Here is a 12,490-nt window from a genome sequence, read left to right as displayed (position 1 = left end):
CTTTGTGACTGCCTCCAGTACTAGAATGTGGTAGCAGTAACACTTTGTAACTTCTGAAGCTGGAAAAATGCTATGCACTCTGCCTTGTTCTCTGGGAATGCTAGCTTTTGAAACCTAGTAACCATGCTGTGAGAAAGTCCAAGGAGTATCCGAAGAGGTTCTCTAGGATAGGATAACTGATACATCAAGTTAATCTTTGAGTCAAGATTTGTATAAACCTGTATCATTTGGTGAAGCAGCAGTAACTTAGAATAACAGACTTCTATATGCCCTAAGTTCAAATGCCAGCTTTGCTGTATATTGGCTTTAGGATATTGAATCTTGAATCTTCACCTCCTCTTCTTTAAAATGGAAATAATACTGATCTCACAAGATTAAATGAGATGTCATAGGTAAACATAAACATATATGTACACTATTACATATGAGTATGTTATTATTATTACTATGGCTCAGGACCATGAGGTTAACATACACACTCTGGTGGTTCTTATCTTCTATTTTCAAATGGGGCCAAGAAAGACAATTTTTTTTTTTTTTTTTTTTTTTTTTTTTTTAGGTAATAGTGTCTCCAAAGTCAATCATGCACAAATTTCTTGAGCTACTTCCTAAGTGATCGTGTGTGTCAGAGAGTATATGTGAGAGAAGGGGAAGGGAGAAGTGAGAGCACAGTGGAGTTTCTCCTGGTGTATTCTGGCTGCAGGCTATCCTCATTAAAATCATCGGAAATGACCACAGAGGCAGAGCTCAGCTAGCCTGGATTCCCGTGCCGCGCCTCCCCCACCCCGCCCCGCAACAGAAGGCAAGTAGTACATTTTAGAGCCAGCTCAGCAATTCAGCCACCTTAACACGCTAATTACTTGCACTGCCTGTCAAGCTGGGTATCTCAACCTTCGCAATTAATAGCTCCACTTTCAATAAGCAAAATTGTATTTGACTTCAAAGGGGAATTGAATGAGTATCAGGGCATTTTTATTACTGAGAGTTTCCTTTGGGAGTTGGCTGACAGTGTGGGTGGTAAAAATAAGTTACGTATTAGAAAGAGGATTTTCTAGAACCAACACTGAGCTAAGGGTCGACCACATCCTGGTCTAAAATAGGCCCACTCCATAAATTTTCTTCTTGCTTACCTGACTTCAGAAGTAGAATCTGATCATTTTGACAGAGCTCCATGAAACCTGTTATCCGCTTTGCAAACTCTACCACATACTGGATGGCATGAGTGATTTGGATGGCACATTGCTGCCATAGTGCTTCCCTGGACTTCAAGAGAGAAAAGACAGAATGTATGTGGAGCAAAGAACAACTTGGAGAGTCAATAAAATACTCGAGATTGCCCTACTGGTGCTTACCTATCTCTTGGGGACCTATTCCTTTAAAAGGGGTAGACGATATTTTCTAAGATATTGTTTTGACTTGTTTGAACCTTGATACACCACAATTATCAATATACTGAAGCTAAAATAATGGAAACATTGAAATAACATGTAAAGATAGTTATTTACAGTTTCTTTATTCTTTTTCCCCTCTTTTTTCTCCTCCACCTCACCTAAATAAACTCAAGCTCTTAGTGCATTTTGTAAAAATAAACTCTTGCACTGAGGAATATTTCAAGGGAAAAGATATCAAATCAAATCTTTCTCTTAAGAAATATAGAATCCCAGAAATGTATTTTCATCCTTGGGTTATTTACTTTGGAATGGGAAACATAAATCTGAGTGTGTTAATTCAGTTTTTTTCTGACCATAACAATACTTATGGTTTTGTCTCCTTATTTATATAAAAGTGGCAAGACTTAATCGTTCCAGTGGAGAAAATAAGCATGTTATAATTACATATTTAGATACAGATACGTTTATACATTTTATTAACGTTTCATTTATTGGTAAATTTTGTAACCAAGGATCTCAATTCCAAAGCAAAATAATGTAAATATAGGACAACAACAAATACCTTCTCTTAAAAACTTCTAATGGACACAAAAAATAATCAACATAATAACAATAATACTATGGGGCGAGTTGTCCTTTTTTCTTTGGCCCTTTTTATACGTGCGGGCAAGAAAAAGCATTTAGAATGCTTCGTCACATATCTTTGCACTATGTTTGTGACTATTATTACTGTTGTTATTTCTCAATTGCTTTTGCTTTTTGCCTGGCTGCAAGAAGCCACCATGAGATGTCTGAAAATCATTTGGTGTATGCCTATTCTCCCCTGTCACTCAGGTCCCTAGGGCACTGGTTTTCAGTTGGGGGGGGGCAGGGGGAGGGCGTTTGCCACCCAGGAAACATTTGGCACTATCTGGAGACATTTTGATTTTTGTAATTGTGTGTGAGAGGAGTGCTGGTGGCATCCAGTAGGTAGAGACCAGGGATTTGCTTAACATCTCACAGGACAGTTCCTACAGCAAAGAATTGTTCAGTCCAAAATAGTCAATACTGCTGAGGTTGAGAAAGCTAGAAATAGAGAATCCACAGTAAAACTTTCCCGTAGTTTCCCAGAGTACCTTGCTTTGATACGCTTTAATTTCTTCGTAGGTGTGGGTCTGCCACGCCAGCTGGTGTAGCTCCTCCATGGTGTATTGACATGTCTCCAAATGGGACTTAATGATGTTCTGTGCAATTCGATCTATGAGAAAAAATATCAATTCAAGGGTTTGTGAATGAAATCCCACTCTGCTCTAAGAAACCTGCTTTTAATGTGTTTACTATTGGAATACCTTTTGGAGATACTCCAATTGTATCAGAGTGTTTTTAACACTACTATCTATTTAAAAATCTCCAGACAAACTCTTTATTGCCTTTTTTTCAATTTTTAGCCTTTTAATCAAAATTTACTGCCGTTTCCTCTTCCTTTTGATCACTAACCTGGGTCTTACAAGTTGTAAAGTGTTCAAATAATTAGTTATTTAAAAATAAATACAAATTAACATGTCTCTTGCTTTTTGGCTTAAAATTTTAGTAACGGTCTTGACCTTTACAGTCCAAATTCTTTAAAATATTTGAAAACCATTAGACCTCTATTGATTATCTCAGAAAAGGGGAATTAAAATATAAATGTACTTTATATTTTTATAAATTTTTAAAAAGGGAGAACTAAACAATCACCTAAAAAATAGTTTTCTATAGAGGAAGGAGAATAGAGTAGAGGAACAGTGGTTGAAGCCAGATTTCTCTGATGATATTATTTTTATTAATTTGACCTTGGAACCATGTAGATATCTGACCTAGTTAATAAGGGGAGAGGGATGAAATAATATTGACTCATGAGTTGATAATAATTGAAGTTGGGTCATGGGGGCCCCTTATATTCTCTTCTCTAATTTTTTTATATAATGAAACTTTTCTTTAAAATAATTAAAAAAGAGAAATGCTTATATTCATAAAAACATTAGTAACAAACACTATCAGTCTTCTGGGGCCATTTACCTCAACTGTGTTGTATTTTGTATTGTATCTTATATTCCAATGATTTTGAGTTTGGAGTTGTGAAATTTGAGCGATAGAACCAGACACAAGAGCTCTCCTTAAAAACCAGCTATGAATCCCCTGAAGTTGGACAGAGCTGGTTGGAAGTCCCCTCATTATATCATCTGCTATGAAGAAGGTGACATTTTGATAAACTAAAGTGCACAGGAATTCTGTATGTGGGCTGTGAGTTGAATGGAGATGACTAAATTTTCAGCCTGATAACTGTTCTTAGCTCATACAGAAATGAAATATTTTTGTGTGTTTTAGGTTGTGCCATTTCAAATTCAATCTCCTTTATCACAGTTTTTCTAAATAGCCATATTTCATTTATTCAGGATAACTCTCAAAGCAGTACTTAGGTAACTTCTTTTTACCTAACTAAGATTCTGATATATATGGTGTGAAATAAGTTGAATTTTAGTAATGTAGAGAATAAAAAATGTAAGCATATTAAGCTTTTAATGAACTTTTCAAATAAAAAATCTTATATAGACCATTGCCTGGAACACTATAAACACTGAATAAATAAATTATCATTATTAGAAAATTCTAGATAGTTTGTTATTAGAGAAACAATGTGATGACTGCAATGAAAACAAAACAGATATTTAATTTTGGGATTAGCTACCAAAGAAAGATATTCTAATATTTATTAGACTCTTAATTAGAACTATAAAGTGATAGGTGTAGAAGGTACTACAAATGCTAACTTATGATAATAGTTATGCTGTATTGGATTCAACATTGAGCATTTCTAGACTTTCATTGCTTCTTGTCTTATAAAATCCTTTCTTTAAAAAAAATCCTATATTCAAAATTTTATTGAATATCTTATTTATAAAAAAGGGCAGGAATTACTTTATATATCATATTAAAATAGGTTGGTATGCCATGATTCATTATTTTTCATTTGAGCAGTCTAATTACTTAGAATCTAAAAAAATTCCTCATAGGTATATAATGAAAATGTAGATTTTTATGGCTCTATCGTTTTCAAACCTTTACCATCTTGGTATAGTTTGTTTTCATCTTTAAAGATATGCTGATTTGGCAGTAATTTACAGGCTTAAAGGTTTATAAGCAAAACTACAATTGTTGCTCAAAATTGCATTGTAAAAAACTCTTTATCTGTCCCTTTATGACATCTCCTGGAAACTGTTGGCCACGGTTTTAGAATTCTCTGGCCTTCTGCCACAAAAACTTAGAGTTCTATGGATTATGAGGAGGAGTGTGCATACTAAACAGGTGGGCAAGTTGAGCAAAATCTGAAGTTAAATCCACATGCATGCTTTGGGACCCAGCTCAGATGTCCATTACTGGCAAAGGTTTCCCTGCTTCCCTGTGTCTTCGGGTAGAAGGCTTGCTACCATTACACTTTGATTCTACCTCCAATTAAACCTTATTCCAGCCAGACTCACATTGTGGTTATTTGTATGGATTCTGTTTGTTTTATATCCTTCAAGATTGTGAGGTCTTCAAGAACTGGACTATAGAGCCCAGTATAGTGCCTTCATATATTCACTCAACAAATATTTTTTGAGAAGCTATTATACACCAGGTTAAAGTGCAGATTTTAAAAAAGACTTTTCTTTTCAAGATCTTACAATAATATCATATCATATCATGATGTAGTCAATGCCTTGAGTTATTATGGAAGCCCAAAGAAGAAAGTGCCTAACTCAATTTCAGGTGGCAGAAAAATAACCATGGAGAACATACCTATTGAGCAGCAGTTTGTCACATGGAGAAGAGAAAGATGAAACTTAGGCAGAGGAAATGACATTACAAAGGCAGATAGAAAAACTAGCTATAGGCTTGATAATGTCTGACATATTTTATGTCGTTACAATGCTTACCTTTTACAAACAATTTCTCTTTTACTGATGAAGAAAATGAGGTTCAGGAAGAGTGAGCGAGTTGACTCATTTTTACAGAGCTAGCAAATGGTGTTTTGAAATTGAGTCTCTCTTTTCTGGCAAGAAGTCTGTAGTGTTTGCAACATAGAGTGTATGGAAGAGATGAGAAGATATAAGATGAGGGATGGAAATTGTGACTAGAGACTTAACAGCTGACTAAGGAATTTGAATTTTATCTTGTAAGTGATTGAGAGCTTGTGGAAGCTGTGAAGCAGGACAGTGACGTGGTCCGTTTTGTTTTGTTTTGTTTTGTTTTTAGAAAGGTGGTTGTGGTCATAGCAAAGATGAGATGGCATTAGAAAGTATGAGATTAATCAGGCTGTTGTGAAAATTCAGGCAAGATCTGAGGAGGTTTTGGACTTGGTGATAAGAACAGAGATGGAGTGGAGAAGCTGGATTCAAGACAACTCTGAATGAGGATGCACACGGACTACAAATGAGAAAGAGCGACTGAGAACAAGAGCGAGAGCGAGAGAGAGAGAACATTAAATATAGTAGGTGCTAGACCAATGTAGAGTTAGTAAAAATAATGTCGCAAATGTGCATCTATCCATCCATTCTTCTATTTTCTGCTTTATTTCACAAAATATTTTAGAAAGCTTAGATTTACCCTTTGTTTAATGATTTTAAAGCCTAAGCACTCACAATGGCTTTGAAGTCAAACATAAAACATGCATAATTATTTCTCATACTCGTGGTGAGAAATAAAAGGCAAATCTCTTTTTGACATAAGGCTTATATATTTCAGTTAAAGTTAAGACAGTAGCAGCAGTTTCAGAGCAGTTCCCTTCCACTTCCTTCAATGAGTCTGCAGTGCAAAGGTGAGCCGCGTGCAAAAACCTGACTTGATCCCCTCTCAAAGCTCAGGTTGATAAACCACAGGGTAAAGCTAGACTTAGTCCCATAGGAGTAAGGCCTGAGGGCTCATTCTGTCAGTTAGAAAGATGCACAAACATCAGAGGAGATGGTTTGCTTGGACTAGGAGTCTGCAGTCGTGAAAAGGGGAGAAGGATTTCAAAAGAGGGGACAAAGGGAGAGACAATGAATACAGTATGTGAAGTTCCTGCTAGGAGCCAAAGGAACTTTCAAGAGTCCTTGCTTGGAAAAATAGAGAAGGTAATTGTAAACACTATCATCTCCAGGGACCAACCACATGAGAAAGTGCAGACAAAGAGACTAAAGTTAAAAAGCAGAGGATATAGAATCTTTCTGGGCAATCGTACATCCTTCATCCATTTCCCTGACTTGGATTGCAGTTGGCTCTTGGAACACAATTTTTGTTGGGTTCTTTAACTAGCTCCGGCTGCAGAAGGCACATATCGAAGAAGAAGTCAGCACATATTGTGCTGGGATAATGGTTCCAACAGGAATATGGCCCAGATGACTGACTAATGGGAAATACTACCATCTTCAGAGGTGCTGCCCATGAGCCCTACGCTCTGCTCTTCCTAAGATCAGGAATGAGGTTAGAAATTTCTTAAGTGGATAATAAAATGCAGCTACATCTTCTCAGTAGTTAAGATTCTGTATATGTGTTCAGTGAGACAGAGGTTTGTCTAACTCAGAGTACATGGGCTGCTTTGATAGTTAATAAAATGATGTCAAGCAATAAGGAAAACAATTTTATATGCTCAATCCAGTCATTCTTTTCAATCATGATGAGGTAAAGTTTAAAAGCATTGATGCTGGCCAGGGAAAACTGGTTATATAATTACAGGTTAATATTAGGTCCATGATCCTTGTTTTCTATTTGTTAATCTCATGAAAAATAGTTTGCTCTCACTTTCTCTCTCTCTTCCTCTTCCTTCTACTTCCCCATATGTGCGTATGTATATATATAACATTTTAAAAATAAAATCGCTGTTTTGTTTTTAGACTTTGACCCTGATCCCTTTCTTGAAAGAAGGCTTATTGGAACCCAAGACTTAAAACCAATTAACAGAATTTGTAACTTCGTGTATTATGTAACTTTTTATGAGATAGAAATGACAATTTGGGATTCAAGTGAAAGAATAATCTGAGAAATTTTTAAAATAATTGATATAGAGATATGTTTATGGCATAAATTGTGGTGATAGTTTCATGGGTGTGCACTTATCTCCAAAATCATTAAGCTGTATACATTAAATATGTACGGCTTTTTGTATGTCAATTATACCTTAATAAAAACTTTAAAATAACTGCGATAGGCAAATACACTTTATCATTTTTGATGAAAAAAAATTAAATATTGGTAAAATTGTCACATTTCCTTAGAAGCCTTAGGGATAATCTTAAATCCACTTATGACATGGGCAATAAGAGAAATTATATTTATGAAAGGAAAACTGGAATAAAATTGATGGTAATTTTCAATAGTTGTGTGCAAAAATTATAGAACCCTGGGGCTGGAGCTAACCTCCTTTCTCAATTTCCTAATGGACTGTGTCCAAATAATTCTAGAAGTTAGTTGGCTCTCTATTACCTTTCTGAGACTGTAAAGGACTTCCACATCCCTCCCCTATCCTCATCAATCTTCATTGTGATCTATTGAATAAATCAAAGAAGAAGGAAGTTCTCCCTTAAAGCATTTACAGATGGTTGAGATTATATATATATGATATGATAAATATATATATATGATAAAGTTCACAATGGTAAATGGAGTTTTAAAGGTCAGTAATATTAGACAATGTAAAAACATTATTTTGAAGTAACGCTTAAAGAAATATATGAAAAATAAGTTTTCTTATGTATTGATCCACCCAGTAAAGCAAAATTCAGAAACAAGTCATCCAAATTGCCCAATTCTAAGAAGAAAAAACAGAGACATCTGCTTATTTCAGTGAGAAATAAGTAAACTGACAAGCAAGGTGACAACTTCTTGTTTATAACTATAATGTTATAAAATGAGGACCAGCTTGCAGCTACTAAAATAGCAAGTGACCTTCTGCAGCTCTGATTTCAACCACTCAGCAGGTTTTTTCCACCAAAGGGGCTTATTTTAGCTCTCACTAGACATTTCAGCAAATGTAGCTCTCCAAAGTCTACAGTGTCTGAGACACGGATTGCACGGGTGGTTTCATTAGAATCCCACATCCTGGGAACAGGGAAAGTTGAGTATATCTTTAAAAACTGCTGCTTTCAGTGTTATTACCAAGAGTACCCGTTGCCTAACTGTACGAAGGCGACAAAGCTGAGACTCAAAGCTATACATAGCACTATAGGGGATTGCATCTGAACTTCCTAATTCTTTCTCCTCCCCCCGTTTTTTTCCCCCCTCATTCGAAGCGGTGGTTTCTTCTTGGTGAACTGTATCCCTTGCTCATTTTCCTCCACAGGGGATTTAAAAAAAAAAAACTTGGAAATATTGTTCCTAAAATACTATATCTCAGGCCTCAATCAAAATGATTAATGAATTTTTAATTTATCACTTGCCTTAAGGATCTAGAGAACCGCTCGATTCTCTGTTTAGTTTATACTACCAGTGTATAAGTGGGGATCTTAGAGTATTCACTTTGAATTAATCCCAGGATATCTCTACGGACTTGCTCAAAGCAAGTTTTAAGTGCCTATATTAGGTTTTCAGAATATCAAGATTTCTCAGAATCCACGCTCTCAGTAACTATATTAGAACAACTAGTTGAAAGATAAAACATTTAACCAAGTGTGAATTTTGTCTTTTTGACAATAGACCACTAGTTTTATAAGTTTTCTATCATTAAATAGAACAATTCTACTGGTTAGTGTGTAATAGATGACAATATCAGAGAGGACAATTTCAAGACCTTTCTGATTTTTCTAACCTCTATTTAGAGATCGTTATTTTTTAGCATAAATAGAACTATGCTGTCAGCATAAAAACATTAACAACATTTAAGCTTAAAGCAACCATCTCTTAGTAATACACAGCCTCAATAGGAAAGTAGTTTTTAGCATTTAAATTCTTCAAATTCTTTTAAGAAAGAGTTTGGGGCATAAATAACCTATAACTCATTTATTGGCCCAGTTTCATGGTCCAACCACTCAATATTTTCTCACCAATGAATTAAAATAGCTTCTGGTCTCCTTTTCATAAAAATTCTATTGCCAATTGTTATATCACAGAATGGAATAACTGATTTTTACTTCACGCAGACCTGAACCAAAATGTTCTTAGAATTTTTCAGTAAAATATATTAGTAAAATATAAGATTATGTTATTAACTGTACAAAATGATGAAAATATAATAAAATACATTTCAATGAAATAAAAACATAGAGAAAAACAAAGAAAAAAAATCAGGGTAATACAAATAATAATATCTGGGCAAAGACTGAACAGATTAAAAAAATGGTTAACATTTTCTCAGATTTTGAGACGCTTAGATAAGAGCATTTTAATAGAAGGTAAGAAAGCAGAAAGTAAAGGAGAAAGAAAAACAAAGACTTTATATAGCATTTGTGTTTAAGCAGAGTATATACACAAAGAAAAACAGACAGCAAAACAGATGAATTAAGAGAGTGCCTTCTTAATAATTTAATAACGGAGAGCTGTTTTGGATCACAAGTGTTTTTGTTTTATTGCAATAATGCATGTTGAATTTTGGGGAAATTATAGTTCCTTCAAACTTTTCTTCAAACTAGCTAAGAAAATTGAGAAAGAATCTATTATAAAAACATTGTATTTCACAGTTAACTTTCATAGTAAAAGACTTCCTTCACAGAACAATCAGAAAAGATCAATTTACTTCAATGTCCTAGAACCTATGAATTCTAGGGAAGCTATCTCGTAAGATGAAGGAAACCAATATGGCCCCCTTTAGACTTTTATTTCATGCTCTTTGGGAAGTTACTTAACATCTTAAAGTCTTAGTTTCTTTGGGTTTAATTTGCTATCTACAGAAGGATTTGGTAGCTTAGACACTTTCTAAAGGCTCTGAGAAGCAGGGCAACTTGAGTCTGAAGGGCTACACAGGGGTATCTCTCTGTCTTGGCTCATGAGGGAGAAGTCTTATAAAATTACAGAGGCTGAGAGTACAGTTCATGGTCTTCAAAGCACTTGGAGAATCTTAGGTAGAACAAACAAAAACAATATAATCCAGAGCCCATTCTCTACTCTCTTTTAAAGACTGTACCTCCACACACTCCCAAAGGACAATTAATGGGTCATGGATGATGAAAACCTAATTATGAAAATTGCTCAGGGCCGTCATTAGGATTGACTTTTTACTATTTGGATTTTGTTGACATATGGATTGACTGTTAATTTAAACACAAGCAACCCCTCCTCCATCCATCTGCCTTTTAGAAATTTAGTCAATATATTTCTGACCTTTAGGAAGAGCTAATTCAAAGAAGATCTTTGGAGGAAATTTTTCCATTTTCAAACATTTGATCTAAAATTTTAAAAGTAACTTGAGTATTTAAATAATACATTTAATTGACTAATGTTTTAAAATAAGTGTTTTCTAAGTAGTGTAGCACAAAATTGTTTGTTTTTGAAAACCAAATAGCAGTTCCACAATAGACCTTATAAATATGGCTCAAATTTAAATAGTCAGTTCTTTCTCCTCAGTATTGAGGGTATATTGTCAAAGGAAAGTTTATAAAATAAAAACAAACAAAAAAAGACAAACAAGTCTAGTTAGAAACATTTCCAACAGGTTTCCCCTATTTTGTAAACATCACATAAATAAATTCTGTACTGGATGGGAAAGAGATCCTGATAAGCTGGTTGTATACTACTATGCTAATAACGCCAAAGTGTTGACTTTCAGCAACCTGGTTGTCAATTGACATTTCTATGTGGTATTTAACCTTAACCAACTCTTCTTAAAATAGGTGCTTGACAATGAAGCTAAAGTAGTACATATTCACCCCAATCAGTGGAAAAGCAATTCAGAGCTTTTTCTGAGAGCTAGTGTCAAAGCTTGCAATAACTTGAAATGCTGTTCAATAGTGGGGGCTGTTTCAGAGGACACCTTACAAGCATAAACATTCCTTCCCTCAATAAGTTACAGGCAGCACCTCATGAAATCTTCTTTCTTCTTTACTGTAGAATATTCCATATCTACTGTGGCTTTTGAAATTGAGTATGTAAAATAGAACTGGTTTTCCGATAGCTTCTGAATAGCTTTTTTTGGTGGTGGGGAGTGGGGTGCCTGTTAGTGGATTTTAGAATCTTCTTATAGAGTTCTGAATTCTAAGTAAAGTCTACTAAGAAAGGTCAATTTTGCACAATTCTAACTCAAAATACAAAAGATAATTTAGAAGATTTATCTAATCTAGTGAATGCTAGGATATTAGGAAAATTGTTTTAACAGAGGTACAAGCAGGTAGTGACTAATATGCATACATGTACTATAAACAGATATGTACAAGTACTTGAACCGAGATTATATGTGTATTGTATTTGTGATATGAATCATCTTTATATTTGTTTAGAAACCAGATGGTCCCAAAGTGCTTTTGTATACATTATGTCTTTTACTCCAGTTGTGGGTAATTACAGCCTGAGCATGACAGTAGCATGATCACACCATATTAGTAAGGTGATTTTAAACTATCTTTGTAAGCTTACTAAAGAGTATCTAGAAATATCTGGATTTAAATATCTATTAGCAAAGAACTATAGTATTCTTTGTCCCAGGATGCTCTAGAATAATTAATTCATGGCCATTGACTAGTGACAAATTGAGTTGATTTTAGCCCAGTCCCCATATTAAGGGGACTCTTTTTTGAGATAGAAGGTAGGACTCTGGAAATAATAGCCTCTTGAGAGATATTCTGTGGGTGGTAAAGAACAAGATAGTGTTGAAATTTCAGAGGAATCCTTTTCCGGTGACCAAGGTGACTTGGGTAGAACAAGGCTTAAGGCTGGTCCCTTAGTAGAATGTATAGTTTATAGGTGATCAGGTTGGAGTGGGCCAGAGATGACAGGTGGATTTGCCCTGAACCTTTATCTGTGTCTGTACAGAAGTTTATTCTTTACATTGATTGTATATGAACTTGGGGATATTTTTAGATTGGCCATCGCCCTATCCTTGAGCTGTCTCTGGTTGTCCTTGATGCTCATTTTAAACAGATCATTTATTTTATTCGTTTATTTTTTTTTTTTAGGACGGTGGGTGGACAGAAGATGTT

At 34.9% G+C, this 12,490-nt stretch overlaps 1 protein-coding gene across 1 annotated transcript in view; it reads right to left on the bottom strand.

Moving 5' to 3' along the window:
- Window positions 1-12,490, bottom strand: part of RORB (RAR related orphan receptor B) — a 175,857-nt gene that overhangs the window by 17,790 nt on the left and 145,577 nt on the right. The window contains exons 5-6 of the mRNA XM_039842388.1: window positions 2,507-2,628; window positions 1,131-1,263 (exon numbers count right to left, since the gene is read on the bottom strand). Coding sequence (XP_039698322.1) covers window positions 1,131-1,263; window positions 2,507-2,628 — 255 coding nt within the window. The remainder of the gene's footprint in view (window positions 1-1,130; window positions 1,264-2,506; window positions 2,629-12,490) is intronic.

Source organism: Pteropus medius, unplaced genomic scaffold (assembly GCF_902729225.1).
Source record: "Pteropus medius unplaced genomic scaffold, Ma_sr-lr_union100, whole genome shotgun sequence".
Lineage (NCBI taxonomy): Eukaryota > Metazoa > Chordata > Mammalia > Chiroptera > Pteropodidae > Pteropus > Pteropus medius.
This window is presented reverse-complemented; position numbering and strand designations above follow the sequence as displayed.